The sequence below is a fragment of the Populus nigra genome, chromosome 10 (genome assembly GCF_951802175.1).
Source record: "Populus nigra chromosome 10, ddPopNigr1.1, whole genome shotgun sequence".
Lineage (NCBI taxonomy): Eukaryota > Viridiplantae > Streptophyta > Magnoliopsida > Malpighiales > Salicaceae > Populus > Populus nigra.
Window position 1 is genome coordinate 12,096,453 of NC_084861.1, and position 20,967 is coordinate 12,117,419.

At 35.7% G+C, this 20,967-nt stretch overlaps 4 protein-coding genes across 5 annotated transcripts; 3 read left to right on the forward strand and 1 right to left on the reverse strand.

Moving 5' to 3' along the window:
- Window positions 1–623: 623 nt before the first annotated feature.
- LOC133705814 (inactive receptor-like serine/threonine-protein kinase At2g40270) lies at window positions 624–5,236 on the forward strand. 2 transcript variants are annotated; one of them, XM_062131190.1, is made up of 9 exons: window positions 624–861; window positions 950–1,106; window positions 1,605–1,676; window positions 1,774–1,917; window positions 2,001–2,141; window positions 2,427–2,761; window positions 3,151–3,350; window positions 3,437–3,569; window positions 4,368–5,236. In XM_062131190.1, the coding sequence occupies exons 1-9, from the start codon at window positions 765–767 to the stop codon at window positions 4,964–4,966; spliced, it is 1,878 nt and encodes a 625-aa protein (XP_061987174.1). In that variant the 5' UTR covers window positions 624–764; the 3' UTR covers window positions 4,967–5,236. The 2 variants fall into 2 exon arrangements, with proteins under 2 accessions (XP_061987174.1, XP_061987175.1); XM_062131191.1 differs by having other exon boundaries at window positions 965–1,106.
- A 1,260-nt stretch (window positions 5,237–6,496) lies between these two features.
- On the forward strand, window positions 6,497–7,725 carry LOC133704537 (non-classical arabinogalactan protein 30-like). The gene has a single exon (XM_062129386.1). It carries the CDS (start codon window positions 6,902–6,904, stop codon window positions 7,439–7,441), a length of 540 nt encoding a protein of 179 aa, XP_061985370.1. The 5' UTR covers window positions 6,497–6,901; the 3' UTR covers window positions 7,442–7,725.
- A 286-nt stretch (window positions 7,726–8,011) lies between these two features.
- Window positions 8,012–11,419, reverse strand: LOC133704536 (uncharacterized). Its single transcript, XM_062129385.1, has 5 exons — window positions 11,019–11,419; window positions 10,777–10,921; window positions 10,352–10,509; window positions 9,445–9,529; window positions 8,012–9,357 (listed from the first exon to the last, which is right to left on the reverse strand). Exons 1-5 carry the CDS (start codon window positions 11,123–11,125, stop codon window positions 8,143–8,145), a joined length of 1,710 nt encoding a protein of 569 aa, XP_061985369.1. The 5' UTR covers window positions 11,126–11,419; the 3' UTR covers window positions 8,012–8,142.
- Window positions 11,420–15,158: 3,739 nt separating this feature from the next.
- Window positions 15,159–19,972, forward strand: LOC133705818 (uncharacterized). Its single transcript, XM_062131197.1, has 4 exons — window positions 15,159–15,702; window positions 16,387–16,872; window positions 18,644–19,153; window positions 19,686–19,972. The coding sequence occupies exons 1-4, from the start codon at window positions 15,211–15,213 to the stop codon at window positions 19,767–19,769; spliced, it is 1,572 nt and encodes a 523-aa protein (XP_061987181.1). The 5' UTR covers window positions 15,159–15,210; the 3' UTR covers window positions 19,770–19,972.
- Window positions 19,973–20,967: the final 995 nt, after the last annotated feature.

Consider the following 20,967-nt stretch of genomic DNA (forward strand, 5'->3'; position numbering starts at 1 on the left):
AGAAAAATATCATCAATTTATTTTAGATAAAATTTACTTTATAATAGATGTGAGAAATTCAAAAATATTTTATTATTTGTTAATTATATTAAATTTAATATTTAATTTTTTAATTGCTATATATATATATATATTTAATTTTTTAAAATTTTATAAAACTTGATTTAATTTGATTTTTATTTTTTTTCTTAATTAAAGTTTTTTATCTATTAGGTTTAATATTCATTTTTTTGATTGCATTTTATTTTTTTAAAATAATTTCTGAAATTATATATTTTATTATTTTATTATTTTTTAACTTTTTTGTTTGTTATATTTAATTTTTATTATTGTTATTATTTTATTTTAATAATTTATTAAATTATTATTTTTTAATTTCATTCTTATTTAAAAGGTTCTAGTTTTTTTAATAAATTTGAAATATTTTTAATAAAAATTAATAAGTTTTTTTCTATCTTATTTTTTAATTAAATACTAAAAAAATATTTTTCAGCCTATTTTTTTATAATAACACCACGCATAAAAACAAATTATTTTTCAGGAATTAAATAAATAATGTATTTTACAGCAGTAAAAAAGAAGTCCAGTACCAGAAATTTAGAAGAAAAAGAGAAGACGCGTTTTCAAAAATCAAAAGCGTCTCTAAGGGGTCGAAACATGTCTAAAAAATCCAAGCACGCACGCGAGAGAGAACATAGTTTTTGAATGTTATCTTCTTCTTCCTTTCCTTGCAATATAGCTGGTGTTTGGGCACTGTTGTTCTCATGGAGATCAATAACCGGAAAATCAGTCGGTTTGGAGTTCTAATCTTGTTTTTGGTATATCAAAACTTGATTCTCTGCTTTTCGCTTAATGATGAAGGTAAGTAAGTGTGTCTATGCTTGTGTTGTTCGTTTCTGGGTTAAGTTCTCGAGAAAGTAAGTAGTGGAACAAGTGATAAAAAGAGCAGATGATGATGATGCAGGTATGGCGTTGTTGAAATTGAGAGAGGGAATTGTGAGTGATCCATACGGTGCGTTGAAGAGCTGGAAAATGGATTTTGGAGTGATTAATCCCTGTTCCTGGTTCGGTGTTGAGTGCTCTTATGATGGCAAAGTTGTAGTTTTGTAAGTTTTTCTTCTTCTTCCCTCATCTTGTTTTTAAGAGATTTTGACTTTTCTGTTATGTTCTGTTTGGTTTCTGGGAAATTTAGGGAAATGAAGGAGTTTGAAAGAAGCTGTAAACTTCAGGCTTACTAATTTACTAACTTCATAGTATTTTTGTTTTGAGAATTCAAGGTTACTTTAAAATTTTGGATGTTAAAATTTGTGATTTGGTCAACTTTGTTATTATTAGTTATGTAATTAATCAAGTAAGTCAATGAGGAAGTAGTGGTTCTTTGTAATTCTTTTCGAAAAACATGTTAGAACAAAGTAATTCTCTTTAAATTCCTTGCGATACTTCTAAATATTTTGTTTGATTTGCTGTAAAGATGACTTTTTGCTGTTGTATTTACATACAAATGTTCTCTTCGGCAGTTGGTATTGATTGCATGTGATCATTCTCTCAGTAGGATTATTTTTTAAGTTCTTGTTCTAAAGGTGAGTTTGTCATATAACTCGCAGGAACTTGAAAGATCTTTGTCTTGAAGGAACACTGGCACCTGAAATCACAAACCTTGTCCACATAAAGTCTATGTGAGTATTCATTAGGTGACTGATATTTAGAGCCCTTCCTTCTGTTTTATGCTCTAAATTTTAATCTCTAGCATTGTCTCTTAATGTTTAATTGCAGTATTTTACGCAACAACTCATTTTCTGGGATCATCCCCGAAGGGGTTGGAGAGCTGAAGGCGTTGGAAGTGCTAGATTTTGGGTACAATAACTTCAGTGGGCCCCTTCCACCTGATCTTGGCAGTAACCCCTCCCTGGCAATCCTGTGAGTGTCAAACAATTTTTATGGTCAACGAAGTTATCTTCTGCTTCTGTCAATATATTAACTTATTTTCTACCTATATCCAGTCTACTGGACAACAATGAGCAACTCAGAAGCTTATCATCTGAAATTCAACATCTGGAGATGCTTTCTGAATTTCAAGTAGACGAGAACGAGTTATCTAATGCAGCTAAAGGTTTATCCCGCAGCAAAAGATCCATTACATGGTATGTCACTATGATCAACTTGATGATACTCTCTTGTGGGTGATATCACTCTGGATGTCTGGGGCAAACTCCAGGAGATGGGTCCTTATGAGGTTATTGTATGGGCTCTTTAGACCATGGGGTGACATTTCCCTAATGTCCTTGACATTGAAGGGACCTCTGAATTGTCATACCTTTAGAATTTTTCTTGAGTTTATCTTGTGTTTCTTGATCTTCTTTGTACATAATGTTTTAAGTGCTCCATGCTTTTATAATATAATGCCTTTCTTTTTCATTTTTCGATAGGAATCTTGTGCGTATAGAAAATGCAGTTCACAGACGACAGCTGCGAAAAAATAAAAATAACAAGAAGCGTGCGACTTCTCCTGGTCCTTCTCCTAGCCCCTCACCATCTCCAAAAGAGTCAGCTCGAGCTCCTTCTGACTCAAGTGCTCCCACAATATTATCTGAATTTTTGCCGTCTAAAAAACATCATGTTGCAATCATAGCTGGAGCTATAGGGGGCACCCTAGTTATTCTCATTTCAATCCTCAGTATATATATCTGCGAAACCAACAAGGCTTCTGTCAAACCTTGGGCCACAGGATTGAGTGGACAGCTTCAGAAAGCATTTGTAACTGGTAAGTCTTTCTTCTTGGTAAAATAATCAAGAAGTATTTATCGGGACTCCATTTCCAAATTGGGAAAAAGTATTCTTGTTCCTTCATCTATTCGGTAATATATTATCTGAAAACCTGAACCGGATAATAAGAAGTAATGATATTGATTTTGACTTAGTTGAGTTAATTTGGTGTTAATCTTGCATGCTTTTGTGATCATTACCATCATATTTCTGTATTTGATGTCATAAATGTTCAACTCTTGATCACCTACATGTGCAGCTAGAGACAGTGGGTCCACATCCTTTTGTTCCTCTGTTTCCTTTCCTCATCCCCTTCAGTGTTTTATATTTCCATGTTCATGTTTTAACCTTGTCTTTGCACTAACATGATTTAGATTTGCATTTCAGGTGTGCCAAAGCTTAAGAGATCTGAGCTTGAAGCGGGCTGTGAAGATTTTAGTAATGTAATCGGTTCTTCACCAATTGGCACACTATACAAAGGGACGTTATCTAGTGGAGTTGAAATAGCTGTGTTAGCTGTGGCATCTGTTGCAATAACATCTGCCAAGGATTGGTCAAAGAATCTAGAAGTTCAGTTTAGACAGAAGGTAATCTACGTTTAACTCCCATTGAACAATACATGCTTATGGTGTGATCTGGCATTTCCTAATTGTTTTCTCGTTTTATGCTTCAGATCGAGACATTATCAAAAGTGAACCACAAGAATTTTGTTAACCTTGTTGGGTACTGTGAGGAGGAGGAGCCTTTCACAAGAATGATGGTATTTGAATATGCTCCGAATGGGACACTCTTCGAGCATTTACACAGTGAGTGAGAATCATTTGTTATTAGCATCCTTGTTGCAGAACACATACCAAAAATAGGATCTTTGTTGTTGAGATTCATTAAATAAAAACATAAAGATCATCATTCTAAGTGTGTGTTTGGTAAGGCAGTTGCAAGTGTTTTTTCAAAGTGTGTTTCATCTGAAAATGCATAAAATTAATTTTTTAAGTGCTATGATTTTGACTTTCTCATGTCAAAATTATAAAAATGCAATAATTTTGGTGCGTTTTCAGACAAAAAGCACTTTGTAAAATCACTTTAATAAGCACCTAAACCGCAATGCTAAATGGAGCCTAATCAACTTGTAGAGTTAATGCACAAACTTTATTGAAGTATATTTTTAAAACAAATGATGTTTGCAAGTATTGCCTCATTAATATTCATATTAAAACTATTGATTTTTTTATTTTTTTTTTCTGATATCTACCTTGTATCCTGAATCGCGTCTTTCATATGCAAATGATCCATTAATCTCCAATCTTGAGAAGATAGAGAGCGTAAAGAAAATGAATGTTGATTAAACGGAGTGCAACTTTAGGGGTTTCTTTTTCCCTTGTATGGGTTTCATCACTTTGTGAATAAGAGATTTACTTTGCTGCACCGAGGTTTTGGAAGTTTTATTCACTTAGGATCTTGAGTTGGCCAGCGGGTCAGGCATTTGAAAATCATAATCCATCTTTAGTTCTTGGCCCTAGAAAAAGAAAATTTTCTCTCTCCATTTGCTTTGTGTTTGGTTTTGTTGTAGATTGTAAATCTTATTATTAAGTTTCATCCTGCAGTTAAAGAATCTGAACACTTGGACTGGGGGATGCGGCTGAGAATCGCAATGGGCATGGCGTACTGCCTTGAGCATATGCACCAGCTGAATCCACCAATAGCTCACAGCAACCTGACCTCTTCGGTGATCTCTCTAACTGAGGACTATGCATCCAAAATCTCAGACTTCACCTTCTCAAATGACATAATTGCAAATGAGATGGAACTATCTGGCAAGAAGCTCCCAGATGTGCCTTTGGCACTCCCAGAAAGTAATGTTTACAATTTTGGTGTCTTGTTATTTGAAATGGTTACTGGTAGGCTACCATACTCGTTGGACATTGTCTCACTTGAAGACTGGGCATCAGACTATTTGAGAGGGTACCAACCCCTCAGGGAAAAGGTGGATCCAACTCTGGACTCGTTCGAAGAGGAAAAGCTGGAGAGAATTGGTGAATTAATAAAATCTTGTGTGCACCCGGATCCAAAACAAAGACCAACAATGAGAGAAGTTACTGGAAGGTTAAGAGAGATAACTACATTAACACCAGATGCAGCAATCCCAAAACTTTCTCCTCTGTGGTGGGCAGAGCTTGAAATTTTGTCCACAGAAGCCAGCTAAAATATGATCGGACTGGAAGTATGAGCTCAATTTCTCATTTTTTATAGTTATAGAGGCACAAAACCAGTTGCCTGTAGGTTTTTCCCCACTTTTACCTATCATAGGTAAGGGAGATCAGCTACTTGTATATACCCGAGTTGGTGCGCCTCTCTCTCCCTGTTCTATACATATATATGTAATTTCTTTCCTTTTTAGGTTGGAAATTGGCTGGGAAATGAGCCATAGAAGCACAACCACACGTAAATTAGTTAATATTCCATTTGTTCTTTACTTGTTCCTCCTCTCCTCTCTCTATATTTGACACGTTGAATTCTGATGGTGATGGACTTCAACTGAAGATAAGAGGCATAGAGCAAGCAGTGCCAGATTAATTATTTTTTTCCTTTTTTCTTTTTTCCTTTATCCATAGTATGACGATTCAAAGTATCCCACAAATGTAAAGATCAACTATGGAGCACAATATCCATGAAAGTTCAGCGATTGCCCCTGTCAGCGGTCAATGCTCAACACGGTGGCTTTCTCTCATCCCAGTGGATTTTAATTACTTTCCAAAAAGGCATGGAAGGGGCTTCCCATTTTTATTTTTTTTTCCTTCTTATAAACAAGGTGTTGACCTAAACATGTAAGATGTTCATAAATATAGTAATATGTTTTTAAAATTGTTTTATCATAAATCTAATATAAAAATTTCCTTTTTTTAGTTAATGATGGTTTTTACTTTGAATAAAATAAAATAAAATAAATATTTTGTAATTAGATTGTCATGAATATGAAATATTAAGAGAGCTATTATAAATTAAATTGTAGTTTTGATTTTTTATGAAAAACAGTTGTAGCCTTGATTTTTTTTTTTTATGAAAAAAATCATTTTCATTCTCAATAAATGAATGTATTTTTTTATTTTCTATTGAAAAAAAAATAAAAATAATTTTATATTGGTACAGACACCCTTGTCTTTCAAAACTCAATGGTGCTATGCATTTCAAAACTCAATGGTGCTATGCATGGAAGAAAAGTTAAAGGCATGTTTGGTATTATGATAATGATTGTTTTTTAAAATCTTTCTGACATTAAATTTTATTGAAATAATGTTTTTATTTTTTAAAATTTAATTTTTATATTATCACATCAAAAAGATTTGAAAATACATAAAAAAATAATTTGAAGTAAAGAAAAAAATAATTTTTTTATTTTTTTAAAGCATTTGTAAAATGCAAAAATAAATAATAAAAAATTATCATCTCTTATTATTAAAACTGCAACCAGGATATACTACTTTGATTTTCAGCATTCCCAAAATGCATTACAAAGGGAGGGAAAAAACAAGAAAGAAGAGTCTATACTTGTCATTCTCGAAATACCAATATACAGATCTTTATGGATCAAAAGTTCTATAGAATCAGCACAACCATACACAGTAGGCCCAAGTCCACAGCCCTTTTGAACATATTTTACGGGGAAAAAACCTAAAATCTGTTTGAAAATCTGCAGGCCGAAGAATTCTCAACAATCATTGTGTTGGTGGGCACATGCTAGGGTTCCATTATTCCCACCTGTGAATCTTGGGCTCCATTCTTTCAAGCAAATAGAGGCAAAAATCATACATCTTCGTGCTTTTCAGAACAAATAAGATACTGCATAAATCTCTCTCATGCGACAGGAAAAAAAAATGGAAGGCGTATTTCTTTCTTCGTGTTATTTTTTATTCAGGAAGGAAGGTGGTCTTCACGTTAACAAGCTTTAAAGGATCGAAGTTAGTAGTTGACATGCCGCAACTTAGTACTCCCCACGTCTATCAAAATCTTCAAACAGAAATATGATCATTGACCAACAAATTTCCAGTGCTTATAAATACTTGCATATTCAAATCTACCCTCACACAATTACAAATCACTTTTGCTCTCTGCTTAAGCTGCAACAACCTTCACAGAGAATATGGCAAGCAACCAGCTCACAATTGTCATCTGCTCTCTCTTGCTGCTCCCATTAGCCTTCCTTTCAACAGCTGCCTATGATGAAACTACTCCAACCAAGCCGGTAGAGAAGAAAGTCGATGTGGTGGTTGAAGGCATGGTCTATTGCCAAAGCTGTAAGTATTCTGGATCATGGTCTTTGACAGAGGCCGAGCCAATCCCTTCAGCTAAAGTCAGTGTCATTTGCAAAAATTTCAAGAAACAAGTCACTTACTACAAGGCATATGAAACCAATGCATATGGTTACTTCTATGCACAACTTGATGACTTCAAGATGAGCAACAATATTTTGGACCATCCCCTCCATGGTTGCCATGTGAAACTCATTTCATCTAGTCTTGCAAACTGCAGCCTCCTCTCCAATGTTAACTATGGACTTTATGGGGCTCCACTTCGATTCGAGAACAAGGTGTTGCGAGGAAGTCATTACGAAGCTGTGATCTATGCTGCAGGTCCCTTGGCTTTCCGACCAGCTCAATGCACTCCTGAAACTCATGTCTGATATTACTGCTCTTTCACTGATCTTTTAGCTCGTGACCAATCTTCATCTCGGTTTTTATTCTTGTTTTGTTCCCTCCCCTGTTGATTTTAACTATAATCTAGGAATGGTGGCTATCTGTTCCATTTATTCAACGACTTTGTTTCCTTTGCATGAAGTGTTACTTCTTAACTATCACAATGTTGTTGTAAGCTATTTCTTTTTCTTGGCTGTATTTGCGAAAGTATTATAATGACATAGATCACGCCACAATGCAGATGAAGATGATCAATCGTCATTTTGGTTTTGATTCTTGTTTCAATCCCTCTTCTGTTGATTTTAGCAGTTTTATCCGGCAATGGTGGCGATTTGTTGTATTTCTTCAATAAATTGAATTCCTTGGCATAAAGAGTTGCATTTTATCTATTACAAAGTCGCTGTTTAGATATTTCTTTCTCTAGGGCCCAGGCTGTATTTGCAGACATCACGAGGACTCTGATGACAGATCACAGCACAATGCAGATGAAGATGATCAGCTGCAGCCGGAGATTGGAATAAAGATAATGCAGGCAAACGCTAAACCACATTAGAAGATTTTGATATGAAGCATGATCAAAGAGATTAAATTTTAACGAATTCAAGCACAAGGCAAATGTTGTGGTAAATCACAACACATTAAATAAGCTACAGATTGAAATCTTATGTGCCATTAATAATAACTGCTCCTAAAAGTCCAATGGCATTCCAAACATTTTATTTATGTCATCCATGGCCGCTTTTGTAAAAACTGTTGGCTCAAACAAATCAGAGTTGCTTACTCTGGAGGACTTGGGTGGTGGCTGACCTTGTTGATGTTCCAGATCATCATCAGGAAGTATTGAAAATCCGCAAATGTCTTGTTTCATAACCGGTGTTTTATCCTGCTTTGGTCTCTTGGTTCTTACAAAATCCATTGGTTTCCCAAACATGTTGTTGATATCATCCATAGCCTCCTTCAAATTGACTGTAGGATCTACTAATCCGTGGTGGCAAACATTCTCCACCACCGCTGCATCTAAGATGGTAGACCCGACAAACCTGTGAACAACTGTATCCTCTCTATGCTTTATTCGAGGCAAGCTCTCATCATCCATATAATCGGAGCTTCCAGTTGGAAGATCCTTCGGACTTGGGAAGACAAAAGCATTTAAAGGTAAAGCAGATGACCGAGAACCTTCTGCCAGATTTCGAGTCTTACTCTCCTTTAATTTATTCTTCTGAGTTCTGTCACCATTTTCACCGCTTTCTTCATCATCAATGAATATTTGGAATGGTTCTTGATGAATCAAGGGGATTTGAGCTCTACCATGCACCTTCAGGGAAATACTCTTTTCTTTTTTTCGATGTAATGATTCGGTTCCATTGTCCAAATTTTCATCAATAAAGACATCAAATTCACTGTTCAAACTATGCTCTTCTTTTGGTCGACTTCTGCGTGATCTACTTATTGGAGCAATCTCTAAAGGCTCTCGAAACATGCTATTGATGGCATTCATGGCCTCCTTCATATTTATTGTAGGGTCCAAGAGTCCATGATGGCAGGCATCTTCTGCTTCTTGCTTCCCAACTATTGCAGTGTCTACAAACTTTACCACGACCGTGTCATCTCTGTGACACATCTTGGATTCATCTGACTCTCCTGTATCCTCTTGCTGCTTAGATGCATCTCTCTGTCCAATCTTTTTCACATGCTCCTTCTTCGTGGACAGATCACTACCCAAGCTAAATTCACATGAATTTCCTGAAAATCCAACATGATTAGATTCCTTCATTGGCTTTACATCCTGAGAACTCCCATCCGGTATCTTTTTAGGTCTATCCTCAATTCTGTATACATTCTCATCGTTCTCTTCTGTCTTCCTGGTAGATTGAGGTCTTTTACCACTCCTTCCTGTCTGGTGCTGCAAGACCTCTGTGAAAAGTTAGATGACAGAAGACCTCTGCAAATAATGAAGGCAGGTCAACATCAAAAACAAAATGAACACCACCTGGATGTCCTTTTTCTTGTGTCTCTCCATACGATGAAGGAACTGCTCATATGATTTCTGCAATTCATCAACAGGCTCGGCGAGGCTGTTCAGAAGTTGTTTCAGAAGGAGGATATTGCTTAGTTCTATTTTCAAAAGAAAAAATCATATACCACCCAAAACCATCAAAGGGCTATGTAACATAATGAAATACAAAAGTTACTATTTTAGTAAATGATGTATTTGGCAAGTTGCTATTCTTTTTGTGATGCAATAAAGCTAGTAATTAGCAGCCATAATATGTTCTTTGCATGGTAGAGGTAGATGGTCAAATAATGAATAAGGTTTTCATTCTTACATGAGTTCAGAGTGAGGTTTAGCTTATATTGACAGGAAGGGGAGAACAAAAAATACAAAATATAGCTTCTAGCATTCCCTCAGGAACCAAGAGGTGAAGCCAATCGCATGAACAAAATGCAAATACTCAGTAAAATGACTGCATTTTGTAGTCCATTTAGATAAAAAAAAAAAATATATGTGAGTGCTCAATCAAGCCAGCTGCTTCAAATGAAAGGTGAAAGCGGCTAAGAAACCCAGTTGAAAGGGAAATAGGCTTTCATCTAAGCTCGTAATCCACTATTTTCTCAGAAACCTTGACATTCTCAACCTTTAGCCAACAGGTAAGAGTAGTCCCACCTAAAAACTACATTGCCGAGAAAAACAAACATGCCCACTGTCTAGATGCAGAACTGGGAAGTCACTAAACTGCTAATTGGCCTCATGCTTCCAAAGGGTTGCGTTACAAAATCCATGTACCACTCATTCAGATGTGTTGTAAGCATTTAATGATAATGTGCAGTAGAACTAAACATCAAAGGTCCTCTTCCATTCAAATATTGAGATATATTTTGAAATGTAGTTAACTTACTTCTGAACCCCTAAACGGTACATGTTCTCAGCGTCTTCAAATTTCTTCATCTTCTCATAATACAGAGCATATGCCTGGTAGAATAACGACCGCTTTGTTCCTATGCGATTCATTTCCATGGTGCTCAACAGCGCTCTTGGATCATTCACATAATCCATCTACTCAATCCCATTCAAAATAAACAAATAACCAAAATTACAATGATAAAATACTACAGCCAGTCTTTCTTACCATTTAATACACTTTTATTTTCTCCGATTTCATTTTCTTTTCTGTTTGCCCATTTTACTCAAACACCAAACAAAAACAGAGAAATCAAGCAAGAAAATAAACAGCCCAAGTTCAAAAATCAGAGTTATCCAATAAACCAATCCAAAAACCAATAAATTAGACAAAAACATAAAAAAGGGAAGAGACGGGTTCACCAGCTGTAACCAGACACGAAGGTAGCGCAAGTCATTTCTGTAACGCCTATCCGACTCAAAACTCTGTGTGCATTTTTGCAAGAAACGAGGCAGCTTTTGTTTCAGTGCATCCGGATGCAGACACTCCTTCAGTTTCTTAATCCCCCTGTTTAAGAACAGATAATAAAGTTCGGTTAACAAAAGCAGCAGCAATATTATTATTAAAACAAGCAAAGAAGAGAAAAGAGAAAGATTAGGAGTACCGGAGCCAAGGGAGAAGAGGGTCATTGCCAGTGTAAGATTTGATGTCCGATATTAAAGAAGAGAAGAGATCATTGTGTTTGTGGGTTATTGACTTCTTTGTTTCCATTTGGAAATACAAGAGTTGATTAGTTGCTTTGTTTTGTTGATAGAACACCAAGTTAAGTTGAAAAGAAGCAACCAGAGAGAAGAAGAGGGAGGGGCCGGGGGCGGAGGACTGTGGGTTTTTGAATTTTTTTATGAAACTACAATATCAGAGTATAGACCTGTAACCTGTTACTTGTTCATGGCTGAACCTGACTGGGTTCGATATGGGTCTGGGTCAGGCCAGACTTGTTTTCATAAGTCCAAAGCCCGGACCGAGCATGTTATTCAGGCTGGTTCATAAGCCCGGACCGAGCATGTTATTCAGGCTGGTTCATAAGCCCGGACCGAGCATGTTATTCAGGCTGGTTCATAAGCCGGGACCCTGCCCATGATACTGTAGCCAGGAAAAAACCACGATCAAAAGCACCGAACTAAAGCAATCGCGAATCTACATTGTTATCAATTTTCTTATCAAGTTCACGCATCACTAAGACCTTCCCCGTCAATTCCTTCAAGTCCTTGAAAAACTAGAGCTTGTTCACCTACGATTGGGATTTTTCACTGAATTAGAACATCGATCGATATTATATATCCCATTTAGCATGTGCAGGATCTCATATGCTAACTTTTGTCGTTTGATCTAATGGATCGTATATTTGTTTCAACTTTTTAGACTACTCGCCCTCCATTTTATGGACAGGAAAGGAGAAAGAAAAAGGAGATCGGTGGCTGAGGGCGTGTTTTGAGAGAAAAAGTTCAAACAACCGATCCTATAGAAAAAAGAAAATTAAAAAAATTATTGAATGGAAAATTAAAAAAAAAAAGTTAGAAAACAATGTAATTTCACTTGGATTAACCTGTTGAATCCATGATCTAATCATGAAATTGAGGATAACATCGTAAAGAGTCAAATTAAATCAAATTATAAAGTTGTTTTGATGTTGAATGATAAAATTAAAAAAAATACATATTGAAAAACCTAGAAAACAGAGTTAGCTCGGGCTAATTTTTCAAACTTGTAATCCAGGTCATGAGGTTGAGATTACCTTATGGAAGGTAAACCTGAAAAAAAAAAGATTCATAATCAACCAGGTGCCGAGAGATAAAAATGAGAAAAAATCAACTAAAACAAAACAAATAACAATCAAGAGAATAAAAACAATTTTGACATAAAAATACAAATAAAATGTCAAATTGTGAAATTAAAAAAAATAATTAATAAAATTATCTAAATAAAAAAAACAACAATAAAAAAACGATAACAAAATTTGATCTAAAAACGACATTAAACCAAATGTTAAGTGATAAAATAAAAAAATAAATCAATTAAAAAAAACTCAAAATAAAAAAAAATATCAATCAAAATAACGATAATCAAATTTGAAACAAAAACAAAATATCAAACACCTTCTATTTTTTGAATCTTAAAGAGATGAGAAAGAAAAAAGAGAGAAGAAGAAATAAAAGAAAAGCACACCACCGACTCGTCGGGAAGTTCTTGCCACGAGGAATCTAGTGCAATGACGAACAATCGTGATTGACCACCATAAGTGACCTCACACATTGTTTGTTGGCGGCGTATAATTCTTGTACGTTGGTGCATGCAGTGTACATGCCAGTCACGTTATCATGTATGTTTATCATTGTCCGTCGTATTTATTTTGGTTTCAATTTTGGTTTCTCAACTCTTAGTTTTTTAAGATAAACATGATTTTATTTTATTTTTTTAAATCAAACATTAGAATCTTGTCGCGACATTACGAGAGCTCCATATCCAGATATCAAAGATAAAAATACCAAATAAAATCTCAAATAAAGTTAACGCAAAAGGATCAAACTAAAAAGAATATCTAGTAATAAAAAAAACTTCATTTGACCTTGCAAATCAGTTCCAAATGCTACCAAATAAAAGGGATTTGGTATTTATTTAAGCTTCAAATTTGATTCTCAAAACTTCAATTCTTGTAAATTAATAAAATCGAATCTTACTTTGTCAAACCGAACAAAGAAATATTCCTATGACACTAGGAACACACAATCATACAAACAAATCACCACAATCAATTCTAAGAAGATGTAACATTAAATGATCATTTTTTAAAAAAAATCAAGGTATCAAAATGACAAAAAATGTAACGGAACAAAAAAAAATCACTACACTAAAATCTCTCACACGACACGGTGAAACACTGCATTGATGCCCTTTACTTTTTAAAAAAAAAATTAAAATATTTTTTAAAATTATCTTACCCAACTGTATAAAACACACTGTAGACACAATTTTAAGCACCTGAAATTAAATAAGCACACGTGTACAAATATATGATTTTATTAAATATATGAATGGGTACAATCTCTATGTAATATATTCTTTCAAAAGAACAAGACAATCCTCTGATTCTTCCCTTGGATTTGATGTATGGTGACTTAATTTATTTGAGTAATCAAGCCAAGATATGTGCTTTGCAAGAACGCGAATTTGGGCGTGTATTGCGAAGCGAGATTTGGTGATTTGATGCTTTGAAGAGTACCTTTGATGTGTCTTCAAAGTGTTGTTGAAGAGAGCTCTTATGGGGTGTTTAGGCTTGATCCAATAGAGCTTCGTTCTTTGTAGACTTCAAGCGTAGATAAAAGAGGCTTGAGAACTCTTTGAGAGAGCTTCCTTGCTTGAAGAGAGAGAGAGAGAGAGAGAGAGAGAGCTTCCTTGCTTGCAGAGCTTGTCTTGAAGGAAATTTGAATCTCCCGGAATCCTTTTGGTGCTTTGATGCTTTGAAGAGTATCTTTAATTTGTCTTCAAAGTGTTGTTGAAGAACTCTTATGGGGCGTTTTGGCTTGATCCAACAGAGCTTCGTTCTTTATAGACTTCAAGCGTAGATGAAGGAGGCTTGAGAACTCTTTGAGAGAGCTTCCTTGCTTGAAGAGAGAGAGAGCGAGAGCTTCCTTGCTTGCAGAGCTTGTCTTGAAGGAAATTTATATCTCCCGAAATCCCCTGCCTTTAGGTTGAGGCCCTCTATTTATAGAGATCTGTAGGGGCTCTCATATCATTTTCCAATGCCACATGACATAATTTTATTGGTTGATATTTATTGACGGAATCTTGTATTTATGACAAGATATCTAACATGATCTTGTATTTATGATAAGATATCTTGAATATCTCATCCCAAGTGTCAACTTTTCATTGGCCAAAAAATATATGAAAGCTCATTTATTTTCCATGTCATTTATTTCAATTTTACTTTATCATTTCTTTTAAAGAATAAAATAACATAAGGTGAAATTTGATTGATAGAAAATTTGTGTTTCTACACACACACGGACAAAAGGGCATACACTAAAGTCATCTACAAACGTTAAATTGTTTTTTTTTAAATTTTTTTTATATAATTTTAATATGTTAATATAAAAGAAATAATATTATTTCTATATTTTTAATTAAAAAATACTTAAAACAAATAGCGGTACGCTCTTAAATCTTCTCCACCTAAACCCTCTCTCTCTCTCTCTCTCTCCCTCCTCGCCTCACTCAATTTCCTCTCATTATGGCAGAACCAGAACCAGAGGCCCTCTATTTATAGAGATCTGTAGGGGCTCTCATATCATTTTCCAATGCCACATGACATAATTTTATTGGTTGATATTTATTGATGGAATCTTGCATTTATGACAAGATATCTAACGGGATCTTGTATTTATGATAAGATATCTTGAATATCTCATCCCAAGTGTCAACTTTTCATTGGCAAAAAAATATATGAAAGCTCATTTATTTTTCATGTCATTTATTTCAATTTTACTTTATCATTTCTTTTAAAGAATAAAATAACATAAGGTGAAATTTGATTGATAGAAAATTTGTGTTTCTACACACACACGGACAAAAGAGCATACACTAAAGTCATCTACAAACGTTAAATTATTTTTTTTTTAAAATTTTTTTATATAATTTTAATATGTTAATATAAAAGAAATAATATAATTTCTATATTTTTAATTAAAAAAATACTTAAAATAAATAGCGGTACGCTCTTAAATCTTCTCCACCTAAACCCCCCCCCCTCTCTCTCTCTCTCTCTCTCTCCTCGCCTCACTCAATTCCCTCTCATTATGGCAGAACCAGAACCCGACATTTCCGACCCGGTCGTACAAAACCCTAACAATGAAGACGAAGAAGACCTCTACGAACAAAGCGACGACGTCGAAGACGACGATGAGGACGAGGACGAGGACGAAGACGAGGACCTCGAATCCCAAAAGGCGAAGCTCCGAAACCGATTTCAGAATTTCTTTCGCAGAATACAACACGAATCGGTCCCAATTCGTGTTCATGATGTTGTAATCAAAGGAAACACGAAAACTAAAGACGCTTTGATTGAAGCAGAAACGGCGTCGCTTAAAGATGCGTCTACCTTTAAAGAGTTGTTTGCGGCTTCAAGCGATGTGAATTTTAGGTTACAAGCACTTGAGATTTTTGATTCGGTGAAGATCACGCTTGATTCGGGCCCGCCGGAGTTGCCTGGGACTGCTAACGTGATTGTCGATGTTGTGGAAACTAAGAGCCCTCTCTTGGGTGAAATTGGGGTTTTCAACAAAGGCGAGGTATTCATCTTGAATGTATTCTTTTTCTAGTTGGAATTGGCGGTGTTTGGGTAATTGAATAATGTTATAATGTGCGTCTTTGTAGCTTCGATTTCTTGTGATTGATTTTGTTCTAGTGATTGTGAGTGATTTTGATAGAAATGTGGGAAAATTGGTGCTTGTTTAATTGATGACTGAATAACGATGCGCGTCTGTTAAACGGGAAATGGTAACAGTGGAAGGGAGGAATTGCATTTGTGTAGTTGGTTTTGTTTAATATGGTGCTATAATTGGTCACTGTCTAGTGTCTACCATCTAGGCACAAATAAAATGGCATTTTTATACTTTGTTTCAATTTTTTGGAATTGCGATTAATGATTCGGTGCCCTGTTTGGTTGCTGAAAAACAGGGGAAATAGAAAGATTTTAATGGCTTAACTGGTTTGTGTCATTACATATTCGTATTAGTGACTAGGAGCATGGAAGTGAACATGTCTAGTGTAAGGTGGCTGATGTGGGCTCATAATGGCATGCACATGTTTAATGTTATAATTCGTATCGGTGGGGCATTAGATAGCTGAATATTCTGCATTTGCATAATTATAAAATCTCTACTGAGTTTGATTCACGTTTTTACACTATAGGTTCATTTCTCAAGATTTATTGGAAACTAAGGGGTTCCTGAAATTGTAAGTTGGTTTTGTAGGCTTCATCATCAACATTGGAGGGTACACTCAAGTACAAAAACATATTTGGTTATGGGGATCTTTGGGATGGCTCTCTGGCATATGATTGTGACCACAAGGCAGAGGTAAGTGCTGGTGTGTTTTTGCCAAGATTCAAAGGACTTGTGAACCCGGTAACAGCACGACTATTCCTGCAATCTCAAGACTGCCTAAAGTTTTCCTCTTTCAAAGAGCGATCACTAGGGCTATCTCTTGGCTTATTCTCAACCAGGAACCATGATGTGGTGTACAATCTTGCCTGGCGTACATTGACAGATCCATCACGAACAGCTTCGAGTTCAGTAAGGGGGCAGCTTGGTCATGGTTTACTTTCATCTTTGAAGTACACATTTAAGATTGACAGGAGAAATTCACCTCTGAGGCCAACACGTGGATTTGCTTTTGTTTCTACAACCCAAATTGGTGGCCTTGCACCTGATAGTCGCAGCTTACGATTTTTGCGCCAGGTTTGATACTCATTTCATGTTTGATCTTCTGGTTTTCCTAGTACCTGTTTTATTCAGTTCTTTCAAGCATTTTTCGTTCCTGGCAATGCTGCCACTTTTTGGCTGTATGCAAGCTTGTTTTGACTGCCTTCTTTGCTCATGTCTCCACCTCTCTCCAAATGTCATTTGTTTTTATGTAGCTTAGCTTTGTCAGTTTTCTTTTACCATAAAACCTAAATGTCTGTGGTGTTTTGAATGTCAATGCTGTGGGATTAGATCATACTGAAATGTACTCTTGTTTTTCTTTCAGGCCAGCCATTTAGATTCTGGAAAATCTCTGTTGGTCACTTTTTATTCCTCACAGTTATTGATGGCTTGTAATTTTTATTATGTGTTAATAACACCTTACAACGTTTCTTCCTGCATCTCTGAAACTTTCCCATTCATGATTTTGGCATAGAAAATAATGGCCATCTGCTGTATTTTAATGCAAGCTATGTTTTTGAGGTGTTCTTTTGGCTGTGTGTTGGGGCTCACTTTGCCTTTTTCCAGGAGAAGCAAACAAATTTTTTACTTCAATTTTTGTCATGCTAACAGATCTAAGTACTAGGCTTTAGTTTTTCTCCAGGTCAACTCAAACTCTTTAATGATAATCAGTAATTGTCTTGCTGCTAGCTTTGTGGGGGCTAAAGTAAATGGATGGTGGAGTCAACTGTTCTGCACTGAAATATTTGAGTCCTTTAGTCTAGTAGGCAACAACTAGAATGCTTAATGTTGATCCCTTGCACTGGCTAACATTGTCCCCACTTGGACAACTCCATGCCTACTTGTACAAGCATGGAAGTTGGAAGCACCAAAACTGCATAACTTCTAAATGACAAACTACATGTCATGCCCACTTTTACCCATTCTTTCCTTTTTCGTTAAGAAAACAATGACAAACAAAGTTCCATGGCCGCTTTTTGTTAGATTTGTAAGGAAAACATATTCAATTACCAGCTTCTTTGTTGAAGAAAAAAGAACTAATCATATTGTTGCTCTCATTCCCATCCTAAAATTTTCTGGTTCCGCCAGTGGCTGCCAATACAGGTTTTATCTAGAGAGCAAATACACTATATATACTAATTGTTCAGATGTGGTTCACCATAAAAAATAGAGAAATATTTACCAACAAAAAGTCAAAAGAATTTTAAAAGAAAAATTTGAATTTTCTGTTTGTTGTGTTAGAGTATGAAGATTGTCTGGGTTTGAAGAACCTTTCATGTGTACCTTTCTAGAATACCAATCTCAAATAATTTAAATTGGGGAACAAAATAAATGTTCACACAAAAGCTAGCATTTCGATTTGTTTGTCCTAAACTTGAAAGCTAACATGTCATTCTCAACATTTTAAATTCATGCACGAGGCTCTGCTCCTCAATCTTTGTTTGTTAAGTGGTTAATTAAGCATAGATTAGTTGTTGCATGTTACTTGGGAATAATTCACACCTCTTGTCTCTTGAGCTGTATTTGTTCGATAATGAGCTATTTTTCATTAATAAATTTAATTTTAAGCATGGTTAAGAGCTTCAGGTTTTCAACTGGTCTTCTCTGTTTACATCATATATGTATGTGGTTGTATTTGCTATGGTTTCTATTTTAAAACAAATTGGTCTGCTTTATGCTACTATGTTGATTATACTTAGCTATTGGATACCTCATTAGAATATGAGATGCCTGTTTTTTTTGTTCCATCTCCATTACTTGCACTTTTAAATCTTGTGTGCTTTCCATTTTTTCTTACTTAAAACAGGAGCTTGATCTTCGTTGTGCTATACCTCTTGGATTTTACCATTCTGCACTGAACCTGGGAATATCTGCTGGTGTTGTTTTTCCCTGGGGATCTGGATTTTTAAGCATGCCTTCACCACTGCCAGAAAGGTTCTTCCTTGGTGGCAACTTATCTCCAGTTTGCACTTTGGGTGGTCCAACATCATTATGGGGGTTTAGGACTAAAGGTCTTGGCCCTACTGAGCCTCGAAGACAATTGCAAAATAACCCAGCTGATGAGAATGCTGATTCTGGAAGGGATTATCTCGGAGGAGATCTTGCTGTTGCTGCTTTTGCAGATTTTTCTTTTGATTTTCCATCGAAGTGGTTAAGTGCAAAAGGAATCCACGGACACCTTTTTGCTTCTGCTGGGAATGTCGACAAACTAACAGAAAATTCATATCGGAATTTTTCTTTGCAAAAGTTCACTCAATCATTCCGTAGCTCCGTAGGAGTTGGAGTTGTTATTCCTACAAATCTCTTCCGAATGGAGGTGAGTAATTTTCTTACCTTTCATTTTGTACCTAAGCAGTAGAGGACATTTTGGGCTTTAAATTGTAGCTGTTGAGCACAATCCTATTGAAACAGTGGGAGAGTCAACATCAAAAAATTTAAATGTCATGAAAATGTGAGCTATCTCGTCAAGACATTGACCAAAGAACATAAAGAGTCATGGAAGGGTTTCTCTCAATGAAATATTTATTCTTCTTGTTATACCAAATAAATGGAATGTACTATTATAATTTGTGCCACTTACATGCTGTTTAGTAACAAGAAATGGATGATGGGAATGAAAGTTTCCATTTTGAAGTTGTTTGGTTGAAAGGAATCAATGGGGGATGGAAATGAAGAGTGGGAATGGAAATGAAAATTTATTTGTTTTTTTTCTTATTCTCATGGGGGAGGTGGGAATGAAAGCTTCATAGTGATATCTCCTGTTTTAATCTGTTTTTTTATTCTTTTATTTATTTCTACAAGACCTCAGTCAGGCATTTCATCTCTAATGAGTTTGATTTTATTTCCAGCTGAATTATTGCAACATCTTGAAGAAATTTGGCGAGGACCGTGGCAAGTCAGGATTCCGTGTCAGCTTTTCTTCTCCATCATAGAATACAGAAAGTCCTCCATGCCAGGTGGTTGAGTTTCCTTTTCTTTTCTCCATTTGTTTTTGGCCTTGCGAAGAAAATCACACATTAGACAGCCTTCATTTTTTTGTTTCAAATGTAATTTTGATGGTGGAAAGTCGGTCCGGAATTTTATGGTGCACAAAAAGAGGGAAATAATATGATAAAACAAAATATTGACGTAGGCATATGTTATAAGGTATTCCATGAAACTATTGAGTGGCAAAGTATTTAGATCGTTATCCATGCCATTTGTTGATTGCCTGTCACGACTCGGGAATCAGATAATCTTTTTGTGTGCTTGAACTGCAGGATTATTCATTTTAATATGGTCTTTGAATTTGCTGAAACTGTGAAATGTACTTCAGGAGGGTGCATATCTCGGTAATGTTGACTGTTTTAGCTAGGAGACCTATAAACTATAAGGAGGGCAGATAGGATGAGTAGTAGTCATGTGTGCTAGACCTGATCTTGTTGCTAGAGGGCCTGGTCAAGCTCGTTATCTTCTTGAAGAGAACTTGTAATCTGAAGTAGGAAATTTTGATGAAAGAAATTCCAATAATCGGGAAGTAGATTGATACAAAATATAAAACATGCGGGTAGCAGGCCTAGCCTGAGATGGTAATGGATAGCATGCAGAAGCTCTTGACCGTAGAGAAGCCAGAAGGCTTCCTGGGAAATAGGAGACCTGACAAGTCTAAATTGAATGGCACAGAAATTCACAAGGTACCCTGGTCAGAAAGCCGCCTGCCTTTGTATGTGGATGGACTGTGTCCTTTTAAGCTGGGCTTTCTTTTTGTTGGCCCAAATAGCGAATAGTTTCCCACCTTTTCACAATAAGCCGTGCTTTAATGGTCTTCGATCCTAGAACTTTCAAGTGAATCAGTTCAACACTCGATTCTCGAGTATTTGAGATGCTTAAGGAAAGCTAAATCATCACTTAAGATGGAGTCCAATAGCAGCTTGAGGGAAGGTACGTCTATATATATAGCCAATGCTTTTAATCTCCTGCTTCTTTCCTTTATTTTTTCTCCGCTAAGGTGACGAATTCATGCATGGTCCATTGAGTTTATAGTCAATCGAAGATGATAATTGGTGAATGGGTAGTTATAGACTCTCTTGGGGTTGAGATGAAAAGGTTCTACTGTAGACATAGCTAGGCTTGCAACGTTTCGCTTGTCAA